The sequence below is a fragment of the Peromyscus eremicus genome, chromosome 7, assembly GCF_949786415.1.
Source record: "Peromyscus eremicus chromosome 7, PerEre_H2_v1, whole genome shotgun sequence".
NCBI classification, from domain to species: domain Eukaryota; kingdom Metazoa; phylum Chordata; class Mammalia; order Rodentia; family Cricetidae; genus Peromyscus; species Peromyscus eremicus.
Genome location: NC_081422.1, coordinates 115,707,870 through 115,723,712, shown reverse-complemented (window position 1 = coordinate 115,723,712; position 15,843 = coordinate 115,707,870). Strand labels below are relative to the sequence as shown.

The 15,843-nt window shown below is 51.6% G+C and overlaps 1 protein-coding gene across 4 annotated transcripts in view; it reads left to right on the top strand.

The window, feature by feature from the left end:
• The first annotated feature begins 1,012 nt into the window (after nucleotides 1–1,012).
• Ccdc13 (coiled-coil domain containing 13) overlaps nucleotides 1,013–15,843 on the top strand; it is a 38,448-nt gene continuing 23,617 nt past the window's right edge. For 3 of the 4 annotated variants that reach the window (XM_059268946.1, XM_059268944.1, XM_059268943.1), the window contains exons 1-5: nucleotides 1,013–1,120; nucleotides 5,728–5,951; nucleotides 6,939–7,087; nucleotides 9,672–9,814; nucleotides 10,898–10,987. In XM_059268946.1, coding sequence (XP_059124929.1) covers nucleotides 5,734–5,951; nucleotides 6,939–7,087; nucleotides 9,672–9,814; nucleotides 10,898–10,987 — 600 coding nt within the window. In that variant the 5' untranslated portion in view covers nucleotides 1,013–1,120; nucleotides 5,728–5,733. The remainder of the gene's footprint in view (nucleotides 1,121–5,727; nucleotides 5,952–6,938; nucleotides 7,088–9,671; nucleotides 9,815–10,897; nucleotides 10,988–15,843) is intronic. The other variant, XM_059268947.1, reaches the window with a different exon arrangement.

The following is a 15,843-nucleotide window of genomic DNA, read 5'->3' as shown; positions in this document are numbered from 1 at the left end:
GGCAAAGCCAGGCGGATCTCTGTGAGTTCGAGGCCAGCCTGGGCTACCAAGTGAGTTCCAGGAGAGGCGCAAAGCTACACAGAGAAACCCTGTCTCGAAAAAACAAACAAACAAACAAAAAACAAAAAAAAACACCAAAACCAAATTTCATTATTTTTAAAACTTCTAAAGATGCAAAATAAAATACAATAAAATGCACTAGAATTCTTCCATACAGATATAATCCCTTGTGTGTTGTTTCATGTATGAGTTTTCTTAGTGATGCGTGTGTGTGTGTGTGTGTGTGTGTGTGTGTGTGTGTGTTTGTGTGGGTGCATATGTGCATGGGAAAGACACAGTTTGTCCTCGGTGTTTATCCTCAACTGCTCTCCACCTTTAGTTAAGATAGGATTTCCAGTGAACTTGAAGCTTAGAGATTTGGCTAGACTGACTAGGGACATGTTGTTGTCATCCGTGATGTATCCCATAATCACTTATAATATTCCTTTAGTTTTGTCCTGTGCACCATTTGAAAAAAGGGATTTTTTAGATTATTAATGTTTGGCCTGCTGCAATCATCATCATAACACAACCTTCCCACCTTGTTTCATATTTTCCAAGGATACTATGGGTAACTATGTTACATTGCATGATAAATCATCCACTTTCCAAAACCCTTGCAAGCCAGTAGGATATGCATCCTTGTGTGGAACTTTTTAAGAGACACTGCACACCCGTGGTGGTGCAGCACTCAGTGGGGGCAGGAGGATCCAAAGTTCAACGTCATCCTAGGTTACAGAGTGAGTTTGAGGCCAGCCTGAGATGCATGAGACCTTGCCTTTAAAAATAAAAAATGAAATAAAATTAAAATAAATCCTTAAATAAAACACACTCCGGAAGAGTGAAGGCTTCAGGGGCGCGGTGCCCTCTTCCGTCCAGCTGGTGGGTGCGGTTTGGTAGGTCTACCCCACCCGCAGCACCGTCCACTCAGTCCTTTAGGGGCTCTCCCGGCCCCCGTAGACGCAGGCGACCTGATTGGTTTCCCTGGTGACGGTTGCCGGGGCAGCGCGTGCCGGCGTCGGGAAGGGCGGAGGAAGCGCCAGCCGGCGGCCCTGAGGACAGATCTTGAAGCAGGGCCGCGGTAAGTGTTGGGGGGGCTGCAGAGGCCAGGAGCTTGGCGGGGACCGAACCGGTGGCCGAGAGTGGGAACCGAACCGGGAGCCGAGAGTGGGGGACCGAATCAGGGGACGAGAGTGGAGAACCGAACCGGGGGCTGAGAGTGGGGAACCGAACCGGGGCTGAGAGTGGGGAACCGAACTGGGGGGCGGGACGAGAATGGGGAACCGAATGGGGGACGAGAGTGGGGACCGAACCTAAGTAAGATCCTGGCCGCAGACGCACCAAGTTGCGGACTCCATGTGGGAAGGGCTAGTGAGGCAGAGGACCGACCCTCGTCCTGTGTGGGAAAGACCAAGGCGCAGTTCTTCTGCAGCTACCACTCAGCATGTGGCCTCAGGCCTCACCCCACCCCACCCCTGCATAGGCGCTGCTGCCCTGCCTGGGCTCCAGAGGCCTCAGGCTATTACTGGGCATTTATTACTATGGGGGGGGGGCGGTAAGTGGGGGGTAGGGTTGAACACAAGAAGGAAAGTGGCGGGATGGTGGGAAGTGCTACTCAGGTCTGCAGTTTCTGGACCCTGCCCAGGCACTTAACAGAACGTCTTTTCCTAATCCCTTTGGTCTTTTGAGTAGCGAGGGATTCACTCTGTAGCCTCAGCTGGTCTAAAACTTACTAGAAACCCCATGTTAGCCCCAAATTGACAACCATACTCACGTATGAAGCCAGACTGGACTAAATACGAAGATCTTGTCTTAAAAAGGAAAACAGAATAAAGATTGTAAGGAATTATGGTTGTCTGTGGTTATCTAAGTATTTGTTACAATTACAAAGTATAATTATCTATAAAAGGCCAAATTCTTTTACTTTTTCTGGAAATATTAGTTAAGCACCTACCATGTCCCAAACACTGTTAGGTCCTGTAACATGACCATGAACAAGGTGGATGAAAATGGCGTGTCCTGGGGCTGGAGAGAAGGCTCAGAGGTTACGAACCCTGGGTGCTCTTCCAGAGGTCCTGAGTTCAATTCCCAGCAACCACATGGTGGCTCACAACCATCTGTAATGAGATATGGTGCCCTCTCCTGGTGTGCAGCCATACATGCAGGCAGAACGTTGTATACATAATAAATAAATAAATCCCGTGTCCTGCTAGCCATAGCAGCACATACCTGTAACTCTAGCATCTGAGAGGTTAACGCAGATGGTTTGCCATGAGTGCCATGAGTGCCATGAGTTTGAGGCAAGCCTGGTCTACACAGCAAGTGCCAGCACCAGCCACTGCAGGACCCCATCTCAAACAACTAAAAACAAATGTGCGTCCTCTGTAGTTTACATACTAGTGGGAGAAAACAGACAATTGGTGTGTAAAGTGTGCAACATGTCAGGTGACCTGGGAAGTGAGACCTGGCTTAGAAGCAGGATGGTAGTTCATACTCATTAACAACCTGACGAAATTCAGAACCATCTAGGAAATACGCCCTGAGTGTGTCTGTGAGGGGAGACCCACCATCCCATGGAGACCCCGACTGAATAAAAGGTAGCAGTTTGAAAGGGGAGTGCAGTAACCACTTTCCGCTCTCTGTCCTGATAGTCGCTGCCCTTCCCCGCCATGGTTGCCTGTGCCCTCAAAACTGTGAGCCGAACTAAATCATTCTTCCCTAAGTGGCTTCTGTCACAGATTAGACACAGCAATGAGAAAGGTGATTAATACACAGTTGGGAGGGGGCTGGAGAGATGGCTCAGAGGTTAAGAGCACTGGCTGCTCCTCCAGAGGTCCAGAGTTCAATTCCCAGCACCCACATGGTGGCTCACAACCATCTGTGATGAGATCTGGTGCCCTCTTCTGGCCTGCAGACATACGTGCAGATGTTGGGAAAGGGATGCAGGTCACTAGGGAGGCCACCCCAGAGGAGAGGCCCATTGGATCCAGAGATGCCCAGAAAGGAGCCAGAGAACACGTGGAGAAAAGAGTATAGAGGAAACAGCAAGTGGTCACTAACCCTAGTGACCACATGGGAGGGGAGGGGAGCAGAGCACACTGGGCCTGGCTTCATGCTGGAATGGACATGTTCCGCTGGACAGTAGAAGGCCACCCCGGCTAATGTGTTAAGAACAGACTGTGGGGCTGGAGAGATGGCTCAGCAGTTAAGAGCACTGACTGTTCTTCCAGAGGTCCTGAGTTCAATTCCCAGCAACCACATGGTGACTCACAACCACCTGTAATGAGATCTGGTGCCCTCTCTGGCCTGCAGGGACACATGCAGGCAGAGCACTGTATACATAATAAATAAATCTTTAAAAAAAAAAAAAAAAAAAGAACAGACTGTGGTAGAGGGGTGAGGTAAGAGCAGATAAAGGCCTGAGTTATGAAACTATGGTAGTAGCCCGTTAGCTGATGGTTGTTGGTCTAGGCCCTAGGCTCTAGGGGTTGAGGTAGAGAAAGTAGAAAGAGGTTTACCAGAGGAGACTCCGGAAGTCCCGACACAGAGATGTCTGTACACGCATGCTTGTGGGACCATCACCACCAGCTGAAAAATGGAAGCAGCTGAGAAATGGAAGCAGCATCAGTGTCCATCAACAGAAAAGGGATGAAGAAGATGTCCATAAGGCAACTTTATGAAACCGTGGCATTTGCAGGAAATTATTGTGTTAAACAAAATAAGCTAAGCTTAGGCAGATGAATATCGCATTTCCTGTCATATATGATTCCAGACTGTAATATCTATGTCTGGGGTGCTGCCGTGAAAGTAGAAATGATCATGAGCCTGGAAAGGGATCTAAAGGTACAGAGGAAAGAGGGTGATAGGAGATGTAGGGCACAGAAGGGACTGCTGGGGGAGGAAGGGGGGGCTCAGAGGATCAGCAGGAAGGAGGCAAGTAGCCCCAGTGAAGCCCATTGTGATCACGACTAGTTAAGATCCATTTTGGCTCACAGAGCTGAAGTACAAGGTTGAGGCGCCACATGATGGCCTTGTTGCCAGAGTCTAAAGTGATTGAAGACATGGCATGGTGAAAGACAGAGAGTATGTTTGCGTACACGCATGAGTGTGTGAATATGTGTGTGTGAGTCTGTGTGTACGTCTGTGCATGCATAGCAGTTTCTTAGAAAGGCAAACAAAATTTTATTACAGAACCAGCATTTCACTTCAGGTATATACCAAGAGAAATGAAAGCACGCCCACAGGATTGTCTCGGTGTGGACGTTCATAGCAGTTTGATTCTGGGATAAACTGGAAACTATTCAGACTTCCAAGTGGCAGGTAGAACTATAGGCCAGTGTGGCGTCTAGACATTAAAATGCTACACAGTAGCGAAAAGGAACGGCCTGAAACATGAAGCAGTGGGAGCGAATATCTGAAAGGTGGCACGGGGCAAAAAGAAAAAAGATCTAGTCACAAAATCCTAACCACCGTGTGACTCTGGCCCTGTGAAATTCTGCAAAAGGCAGAACAAGTCAGCAGAGCAGAGGGGTGGGGACTGCCAGGGTGTGTGAGAGCAAGGGGCACGCGGGAGCTCTGGGTGTGACGGAGATGCCTTTTGGGGTAGTCGTGGCCTAGCTGAGGGTCATATCTGTCGAAAAGCAGAATAGCAGCTATGGTGTGGGGGATTGATTGTGGTGGCGTAGGGATAAGTGGGAAACTGAGGGTGCCCTGGGCCCCTGCAGTAATTAACTGGCAATAGACAGCCAAGCAGGAGAAAAGGCCAGGTGAGTTATTTGACATGCCCGCGTGCGGCACGTGCTGCTGGCTCTGAGTAGCAGATGAGCATCCAGGGCAGAGGGAACCAGGGAATATAGACGTTTTGGGAGAGATGGATGGTCCCAGGAGATAGAAGTTGTCTCCTAGATTCTGTTTGGAATTGGGAGGAGGCTGATACAGACAACATCTTGGGACAAACTCCTACTTTGATATTGATAGTGAAATTTCAGAGAGGAAACAGAAAACAGGGGTGCCTTTGTTGGTGTGTTACACCCTAAGGTAGATAAGGTTTTGTGTCAGTTTGAGCCCTTCCCTTGCCTGTGGAAAGGGAAGAACAGACATGGAGCGAGGATGCATGCCAGGCAGACTGACTTTAAGGGGCTTGTCTTCTGAGCACCAGCAGTGGGTCACCTCAGCAGCACAAGTAGAGAGATTTGATGTATGTGCTTTAATGTATGTGAATTACACCTCAGACAAGTTGTTTGTGTATTTATTTATTTTGGCTTTTGACACACAGGGACCATATAGCCCAGGCTGGCCTTAAACTAATTCTCCTACTGAGATCCAAAGTCTGGGATTGTAGACATGTGCCTACATGGGATGGGATAGTAGATCTATCCCTCAACTTTGAAAGAAGAAATGATAGCTGGGGCCGATTTTCCAGAGATGGGGATCTAGCTGTTCTGAGGGTGGGCCCAGACACCTTCAGTTTTGGCAGCTCCTGTGAGATGCTAATGTGCATCCAGAGTTGAGAGGTGCTGACAGAAGGGCCAGGCAGTCTCTGCTCAGCCCTGGCTGTCGGTGATTGAGGTGAAGGATTCTGAGTGTCTTCTTGGACTCACTGATGGCTCTATGAGAACCTGGGCCTCAGATGGCACACATCGCCACAGGCTAGCTGTGCAGTCACCTTCCGGCTTTCTCTGTCTTCAGGGCAGGATGGCGGCTGAGGAAAGCTCAGCAGACACTCTGCGACTCCAGTTCAAGGCCATGCAGGAGCTGCAGCACAGAAGGTTACAGAAACAGATGGAGAAAAAGAAGGAGAAAGAGCTGAGCTGTAAAAGCAAAGTTGACCAGGAGGGGCTTGTGGAGATCCCAGACAGCCTCAGCCTCCTCGACACAGAGGAGCAGAACCTGAAAAATATCTTTGAGAAGAGGTAAGGACCTCCTCAGCAGCATGCAGGAAGGTGGAGAGGGAGGGGACGGAGGGGAGGGAGGGGAAGGTGGGGAGGGGGATGAAGTGGTTGCAGATTTAGACAGCTGTCTCAACTGGGCAAGCGGAGGGAGGGGAAGGTGGGGAGGGGGATGAAGTGGTTGCAGATTTAGACAGCTGTCTCAACTGGGCAAGCGTCTGTAAGCTCACAGTGGTTTGGCACAGAGAGCTGAGGCCTCTTGTAGCCGACAGGGCTCTGCTTTCTGGATGCGAGCTGCTGGGCCGTGTGTGTGAGCCAGATGGAGGACTGTAGACTCCTCAAGTGTGGTTTATTGGTCGGGAGTTTCTTTCGGAGTCACTTTGCTAAAATCCATGTTTCTAAGGAAAGGGATGGAATTAATAGTTTGTAGGTCATCCTGGTTCTGCCTTCCACCTCTGCCAGCACTCCCCCGACACACCCTGAGAGACAGCAGCATGTAAACACCACTGTTGTGAGGCTGTGCAGATTCCTTACCTTTTTTTTTTTTTTTAAATCACCAGTAGGAAGGTTGAAAGATGTCCAGAATCTTCTTAGTGCTCTGGACTTGACAGTACCGTGGGCACACACAGGTCCACGCAGGCTGATGTGGCACCCCCTGCTAGCCTTGTACCAAAGACCAAAGCCACTGATGAGTTGTCTCGCTTCTAGTTTTGCTCAGAATCTATTTTTGCTGGCTTCAAACTGTACACATACAAATGCACCCATACACGTGGACACACACGCTCACAAACACACACAATGAGGTATAACCCATATGAAGAAATAAGCAACGCTGTCCAAGCCTTCCTACATGGTGCATCCACACTTAATTCCTTTTCAGTCTTATTTTGTGCAGACAACTTTTTAGTGCCCCCTAGTGCCCAACTGTGGTACTACAAGCCTAGCAAGAAGCAGGACCCTGGGCCCTAGTTAGTGCCTATGAGGAGCAGTTGATCCACCTTTCCCATACAGGGTGCTGGAAGACGAAATCCAGCAGCTTCGTAGTGAACTCAGGGAGACAGTGGATGAGAACGGGCGGCTGTATAAACTGCTGAAGGAGAGGGACTTTGAGATCAAACACCTCAAGAAGAAGATAGAAGAGGACAGGTTTGCCTTCACAGGTAACTCCTCCACGGCTGTGCAGTCCAGGAGGGTGGGATCAGTTGTCTTGCAGGCTCCAGAGAGCAGTGCAAGGGTCAGGTGGTCACAGTGGTCTATGGAGTTGCTGGCAGGTCTGTTTCTCCTTGGTGCTTGGCTTGGACGTTACCAGCAACTGCTATATGCTGCAGAAGTCTGGGACCCAAACACCCTCAACAGGTGCATGCGCCCTTCAGCAGCTGCTCTGCTGATCCTAGCCCTGTAGGTCTGGGCTACACTTTGTTTCTGTTGGTGAAGATTTTGGCACCAGAGCTGTGAGGGACTGGTCCTGCAGGTCTTGGGGTAACCTTGGCCCTGTGAGTGTGTGCTAGGCACAGGCTCTGCAATGATGCCTCTGACCTTAGCCGTGTGAATTGTTGAGGACTCTGGTCCTGATGACACAGTGCTCCTGTAGACCACATCACACTTCCCAGATAGCTGTTAACAGAAAGCTAGTGCCATCTACCGTAGGGAGCAGCACAGCTGACCCTGCCCTTTCCAGAGTCCCTCCCTGTCTCCCTGAACAGTTCTGACAAAGGTCCCATCAGGAGGACCACAGCATCCTGAAGGCCATGGGTGGCTGGATGCACCTACTCCTTCCATTCTTTGGCTTTTCCTGTTCAGAACAGAAAATACAGAAGTCAAGGCTCTGGTTTGTGAGGACAGACACTCAACTTTGCTTCCTGTTGCTCAGGGGCTGGAAGGTGGGGGTGGGGGGGACTGTGGTTAAACCAGTGAGCTCCAGGCAGAGCAGGAGATCCATGTCCACCAACAGGGCCTGGGGTGGTCCCTCCTCCCCAGCCTGTCCTGTGGCTCCATCTCCACCATCTGCCAGTGCAGACTTGGCAGCTTCGACCGACTCTTCCTGAGACTGCTCAGCTCCACTCTCCATGCTGAGATCATCATTCAGCCCTTGCTTTGGAGAGAGAAGTCTGGCTGGTCCTTGTTTGTCTGTTTTGTTTTGTTTTTTTCCCTTCCCTCCCTTCCTCCCTTTTGTTTCTCCTGTCTCCCTCCCCTCATCTCCTCTCCCCTCTTTTCTTCCCATCACATCTCTGTGTCGTTCAGGCTGTCCTGGTGTAGCTAGAGTTTTCCTGCCTGGCCCACAGTCAGGACAAATCTCTCTCACCCGCCAGTCCCACAGCCACTCAGACCCAACCAAGTAAACACAGAGACTTATATTAGTTACAAACTGTATGGCCATGGCAGGCTTCTTGCTAACTGTTCTTATATCTTAAATTAATCCATTTCCATTAATCTATACCTTGCCACATGGCTCGTGGCTTACCGGGATCTTCCAATGCGGCTTGTCATGGTGGCGGCTGGCAGTGTCTCTCTCTCAGCCTTCCACTTCCCAGCTTTATTCTCCTCCTTGTCCCACCTATACTTCCTGCCTAGCCAATGGCCAATCAGTGATTTATTTACTGACCAATCAGCAACACACTTGACATACAGACCATCCCACAGCATCCTGGAACTTGGCCTTCCTCAGCCTCCTAAATGCTTGAATTAGTCGTGCACCACCAGGTATAGCCCCATTTCCTGTTTGCCTTAGAACTACACCAAGCACAGCATGCACTACAGTTAGAATTCCTTCATCCACTTGCCGAAGACTATAGAAACTAGTACCATCTAGGTCCCTTTGTGTCCTGCTTGAGTATTACAGCTTTGTGTTTTGTTTTGTTTTTCCAGACAAGGTCTCATGTAGCACAGGTATATATTCCCTATTTCTCTGTGTAGCTGAAGCAGGCCTTGAACTCTTGACCCTTTTGTTTCCACCTCCCAAGTGCAGGGCTCGCAGACATGAGCCGCCAGCCACTCCGATGTGTACCGTACCACCTGTATGGAAGAGCCCGTGGTCAGTGCTGAGACTTCCACTGTAGCCATCACATATTTTCAAGACTGTCTTCACTCAACCCCTGTGCGGCCATGTCTGTCCCCAGGGTTGCAGCTTCAGGGATGAGGCTATCCTGGAGGAAGGACTCGGGAAGGCAGGGAAAGGATTTTTGCCGTTCTCACGGGCTCTCTCCCTGCTCCTCTGGCTTCCTTGGACAGTTTTCTGGTAGCTAAAAGCAGATTTTTTTGTTGTTGTTTTTGAGTCCCATGAGGAAATTAGCTCCCAGGGAGACCATCCCTGGATCATTCCTGTTTCGTCTCTGGAAGTTATCAGTTGTTTCTCTCCAGAACCCTCCTCCATGGACTATTCCATGAGAAACATGGGTGTTCATACTATATCTTACCCCCAAACTTAGCTGAAATGGAGTTTCTTTTTTTTTTTTTTTTTTTTTTTTTTTTTGGTTTTTTCGAGACAGGGTTTCTCTGTGTAGCTTTGCGCCTTTCCTGGAACTCGCTTTGGAGACCAGGCTGGCCTCGAACTCACAGAGATCCGCCTGCCTCTGCCTCCCGAGTGCTGGGATTAAAGGCGTGCGCCACCACCGCCCGGCGAAATGGAGTTTCTTTACCTGCTGAAGGCCATGGCTTTCTAGACACCATGCTTGACTCTCTGAACAGCTGTGTAGATTTGAGGTGCAGGTTGTATTTTTAATGAACTTGCCATTTCTTTCATTTTAGGGGCAACTGGGATGGCTGGAGATCTAGTTGCTACCAAAATCGTTGAACTGTCCAAGAAGAACCGGGGGTTGATGGCTGAGTCCGAGAGCGCGAAGGCCAGAGTAAAGCAGCTGACTAAGCGCATCCAGGAGCTGGAGCGTGAAGTAAGGGCCTAGGCTGCTCTTCCTCGGGAGGGGGCTCTAGAGAGAGGCCACACTTGGAGGTCACAGGGCACAGGGTTTGCAGTGAGTTTCCCAGTTCCTGCCACATCCAGAGAGACGGGGTACGACAGGCAGCCAGGGGACACTGGCTGTTGAGAAGAAGCCTGGCATGGTCTGGCTAGAGAGATGGACACAGAGCTTCCCTGTGAGACCTGAAGCTGCTACCATGCCCCTAACTGTGCCTGTCCCCCATCCACCAACTGGCCACAGTGGTGGACCTGTTGCCAGGTTTCCTGAGAATTGAATGATGTGGCATTTCTAAACTGCTTAGAACGGAGCCTGGCATGTAGAAAGCGCTAGATAAACATGTGCTCAGTCAGCTCCCAGAAACCCCTGCGCATCTGTAGCTACAGCCAGGAGTAAGGACCCTGCTGTCCCTCCCCCAGCTAGCCACAAGCCCGCTGCTCCGGCAGGGCCTCAGCCAGTTGTTCTGGGTCCTCAGGAGTTGGGGGGGGGGGGGTCCTTGGGCTGAGCGAGCCTTTGCAGCCTTTCCTGAGTCTGAAATCTAGTCCCAGGCCCTGCATGACCCACCCTGGTCCTCACACTTGGCACTGAACAAGATTTTCTTCATCCTGGGATGTATTTCTAGAGAACTGGCTCAGAGAATGGTGCTAGAGAGGAAGCTGAGAGTTCCACATCTGGATCCTCAGGCAGCAGGAAGAGAGAGCAACACTGGGCCTGGCTTGAGCTTCTGAAACCTCAAAGCCACCCCCAGTGACACTCGGGGCCATTCCTGCCGATTGTGCCACTTCCTGTTAGTGTAGGGGGGCCATTTTCATTCAAACCGCCACAGAGAGTGTGGCTGTGCTGTGGTTATTATTAAGGTCTTAGTAGGTCCTTGGGCTGCTCTAGGGAGCAGGGCTGACCACCAGTCGGCCGCTCCCATCACATTCTTGCCACAGTGAGCCACAGTGAGCCAAGGGCCAGACACCAGGACGGTGGCCACACACCGCAGCAGCAGGTGCTTCAGCTGGCTGTGCAGCTGCTGAGCACAACCAACTATTAATACCAGGTCTGCTTTTCCAGCTGCAGATGGCACCAGCCAGGCCACCGGCCAAGGGGACCACTGACACAGAGGACAAGCCACTGAGGACCCAGACGGGAGACAGAGCCTTGGTACGAGTTCTCCTCTGTGCTGGGTCTGTAGGTAGCTGTCACCTGGGCCTCCCCTCCTGAGAGGTTCTTGGGTACCCTGCCATGGTCTCCTACCCATTGCTCAGCCAAGGGCTCTTCTCTACCACTGTGGCCACCTCAGAGCAGCCCAAGGAAACAGCTCTGTCTACGCCCTGTGGCCAGGATGCCTGGCAGAGGCAAGGGAAGGCCCATCTTGAGCTAGTTTCCATGGGGTTAGGAGAACTGGTAGAGCTGGGGCCTCCAAGACCTGCGGACACAAGACCAGGGGAGAAGGCTGATCTGCCTACTGCCTGCTCCCAGGCCGCCATCTCCTCCATCATGTCCTCACAGGGAGAGACCCACAAAGCCTTACCCAGCAGACAAGCTTGCTCCCAGCTCCTCAGAGAATCCTGTTTTTTTTCCCCTCTAATTTGTACGCATGTATATGTGTTTATGTGTGTAGGAATGCGTGGGCGTGTGTACATGTGCGTTTATACATGTGGAGGCCAGAGGACAACCTCAGGGGTCTTCCTCAGAAATGGCATTCACTCCTGTGAGACAGGGTCTCTCACCAGTTTTACGCGCTGGCTGGCTGAGCTGTGCAGCAGGATTGGAGGGTCCTCCTGTCTCTGCCTCCCAGCACTGGTGTTGCAATGCCAGCTTCCCACGTGGGGCTAGGGACTGACCTCAGGTCCTCACACTTGCAGTTTACCAGGTGAGCCCCGTTCTTTGTAAGGCACCGCAGCTTTGGGGCCTGTGCACACTGCAGCCTTGGGCCCCTGTGCACACTGCAGCCTTGGGCCCCTGTGCACACTGCAGCCTTGGGCCCCTGTGCACACTGCAGCCTTGGGGCCTGTGCACACTGAAGCCTTGGGCCTGTGCACACTGCAGCCTTGGGCCTGTGCACACTGAAGCCTTGGGCCTGTGCACACTGCAGCCTTGGGGCCTGTGCACACTGAAGCCTTGGGCCTGTGCACACTGCAGCCTTGGGCCCCAGTGCACACTGCAGCCTTGGCCCCTGTGCACACTGAAGCCTTGGGCCTGTGCACACTGAAGCCTTGGGCCTGTGCACACTGCAGCCTTGGGCCCCAGTGCACACTGCAGCCTTGGGGCCTGTGCACACTGCAGCCTTGGGCCCCTGTGCACACTGCAGCCTTGGGGCCTGTGCACACTGAAGCCTTGGGCCTGTGCACACTGCAGCCTTGACCCCTGTGCACACTGCAGCCTTGGGCCTGTGCACACTGAAGCCTTGGGCCTGTGCACACTGCAGCCTTGGGCCCCAGTGCACACTGCAGCCTTGGCCCCTGTGCACACTGCAGCCTTGGGCCTGTGCACACTGAAGCCTTGGGCCTGTGCACACTGCAGCCTTGGGCCCCAGTGCACACTGCAGCCTTGGCCCCTGTACACACTGAAGCCTTGAACCTGTGCACACTCCAGCATTGGGGCCCCTGTGCAGCTCTGCAGCCTTGGGGCCCTGTGCACACTGCAGCCTTGGGCCTGTGCACACTGAAGCCTTGGGGGCCCTTGTGCAGCTCTACAGATTTATAGATTCACTCCCCAGACCCATTTTTTAGCTAGTGAACATGCCAGAAAATGTAGCCCGCCCATGTGCCAGGTGGTGGCGGCGCACGCCTTTAATCCCAGCACTGAGGAGACAGAGGCAGGCAGATCTCAGTGAGTTCAAGGCTAACCTGATCTACAGAGTGAGCTCCAGGATAGCCAGAGCTACACAGAGTAACCCTGTCTCAAAAAAAAAAAAAAAAAAAAAAAAAAAAAGTAGGCCATGTGAATGTAGCTCCATGAAAAGGTAAGCTTGCCAAGGATGTAGAGACCAAGTCAGACTAAACTGCATCTGAGTCTCCAGAATGTCCCAGCAGCCATGCCAGGGGCTTCTCAGGAAGCCAGACCAGCCGTGGCAGAGGGGGCCAAGCCCCAGGACTCCTGGTTCAATGCTCCTTTTCCTGCCTCATGTCCCCTCTTGTCCATGCCTCAGGATCAGGCCACCACTTGCTGATCTTGAGAGAAATTCAGTCCTGGGTGTGCAGTGATGGACCCCATGGGGTGTAGGGATGAGTGTGTAAACCGGTGTCGTTGCTGGGGGGGCAACCACAGTGCTCTTTGTAGAGGGGGACAGTGTTCTTCACAACCCTTCCAGCCAAGGAACACGCCAAGCTGTCCTTGACTCATCCAGGTCATCGAGGTCCCTTGACTTGAGTTACCCTTGGTAACATTATTGTGTCCCTTGTTAGCCTGAGAGGATTATCTGCCTTGTCATACAGTGATTCAAACCTGGCCTCTGTCCACAGAGGGTCTAAAAGGAAAAGGAGCAGCCATGTAGAGAGGGTGTGATGGGCCTTCAGAAACAGGCCAGGCCTGAGCTGGCAACAGGAGGTTACCCTCCATCAGTGGGCTAGCGGGTGGTAAAGGTTCCATGCTCTGGCAAAGTGGGTGGTGAAGGCCTTCCAGGAGGAACAGTGCCTTTAAGGCATAGAGGCCAGGCACCAGAACATTCTGCACAGCTGGCTCACCTGGATGCCAATTGGATAGCATTTGGTTTGAGCCCAGAGCCCACACACAGGAAAACGACATGCACCAGCATAAAATGGGTTAGGGGGCACCCAGGGAGGGGCTCTTGAGTGGCCACTGGAGCAGGGGTCTCAGATGGATTCTGTAGCCAACCTCAGGAGCCTGAGTCTCTGATAGAAGAGTATGCTAGGCTACAGATCTCATCTTCTCCAGGCTAGGAACTCTCCCTGTTGTCTTCTGCTCAGAGACAGAACAAAACCATGTCTGGATCATTGGACCCCAAGGGACAGCAGCACTATAGAGGCCTGCTTCTCACTGCACATTCTGGCCCTAGACCCCTCTGAAATACATTCCAGAGTGCCTTCCACTCTGCAAGAAGTGTCAGAAGATTGTGCTGTGAGCAGTCAGCAATGCCTGTTCCCAGAGCACTGTGGCTGTTCCTTCCAAAGAAACAGCCTGCTCTGGGGGCCAGGCCAAAGCCCAAGGTGACTGGGAGGGAGAATGGGCCCAGCTCCCTGGATGCCATCTGGTTCTAGTCCTTTTGTCAGCTGCCCACCCAAGCCAAGAGGCCTTGGCACACCTCCCACATGCCTCCCACACACCTGAGGCTAGCATGAAGCACTTCTGTGTGGTGAGGAGCTGAGGCCTGGAGTGGGCATCACAGCCTGGCTCTAGCTCCAGATGTGTCCTATGTATTCTGCTCATGCTCTGAACAGCCTTCCAAGATGCTGCCAGATCTCAGAGGTACAGGGATGCTCATGCATTCCTGCAGTGCCCAAAACAGGACTGTCAAGGCCCTAAGGTTCATGGCATGAAGCCCTGAGTACCAGGAGGAGGTGTTGCTTCTCAGCTAGGACGAATTTAAAGATAAGGATTAACAGAGAGAAGAAAAAGGGAGTGGCAGCCAGCCACAAGGGCAGAAAATGTGTATTTTTTTCAAGGACCTGTTTGCACGTTGTGGAATTCTCCACTCTGCAAATATTGTTCACATTGGTTTCTCACTTTTATCCTGGCAGTGGCGATGAATGCAGTCAGGACTACTGGACCCCATGGCCACTGGTTTTCAGTAGGCTGTCGCAAGTTCCATGGAAATCCGTAGACTTGGTCTGCTTGGCCTCTCTTTCACGCTAACATTTACAGGAGTTTCCGTTGGTGCCTGCTAAAGAAAGCGGCCAGCTGTTGTAGCCACCGTGCTTCCCCCAAACCCAGGGCCCTGGTCCACCCGGCAGGAGCAGGGGTTTCAGCATGGCCTGATGGGTACTTAGTTTGCTAACCAGCCTCACTGTTGCCATGACAACAGCATAGCACCATTGACAGCAGGAGCTCAGATTGGGAGACATGGCCAGGACAGCAGGAGGACCAGGGTTCTAATCCCACCATGCTATCCCCATCCCTGTGCATACCAGGGCAGCTTTGCTTCTCTCTAGACTTGATTTTCATCACTAACAGAAGGAATTTGAATGGCTTGATCGTGGAGGTCCCATGTATATATCTACTGAGACAGAGATAGGCAGCATATATATATTTTTAAATTATATTTATTAATTTATTTATTTTTATGTGTGTTGGTGTTTATCCTGCATTTATATCTGTGTAAGGGTGTAGGATCCCCTGGAACTTGAGTTACAGACAGTTGTGAACTGCCATGTGGGTACTGGGCATTGAACCCTGGTCCTTTGGAAGAGCAGTCAGTGTTCTTAACCACTGAGCCATCTCTCCAGCACTGACAGGCGGTATTTTAATCATTTGTTTCCAACATTTTCCTCAACATCATATCATCATCGTTGTCGTCGTCGTCGTCGTCGTCGTCATCTTGGAGACAGGGTCTCACTGTGTAGCCCTGGCTGTCCTAGAACTTTTTATGTAGACCAGGCTGGCCTTGAACTCACAGAGATCCACCTGACTCTGCCTCTCAAGTGCTGGGATGAAAGGTGTGCACCACCACACCCAGTTCAGACATTATTTTTTGAAGAGAAAAGATAAAAGCAGACGTCCCTGAGTTCCAGCATATGTCTCTCAGGGTTGGTGTTTCAAGCTGTATTTCCATTAGAGCAAACACACTCTGCTGGCAGAGTCATGGCCTGTGCTGACAGCTCTAACTCCAGAAGAAGAGGCCTTGAGTTGGGGAGTCATAACGTGCCTGCCGAACTGGTGTGGCTTTCTGAAGATGGAAGGAGATGCTCTTAGCACGAGCCTGTCTCTGGGCATAGCAGAGAGTGGCCATAACACGGAGCAAAGAGCTCAGCCCTGAAGCTGAGCTCCAGGATTCAGTCCATGCTCCTGCCTGTACTAACCAGGTAGTTGAGGCCCCTAATGCTTACCTCCTACCTCAA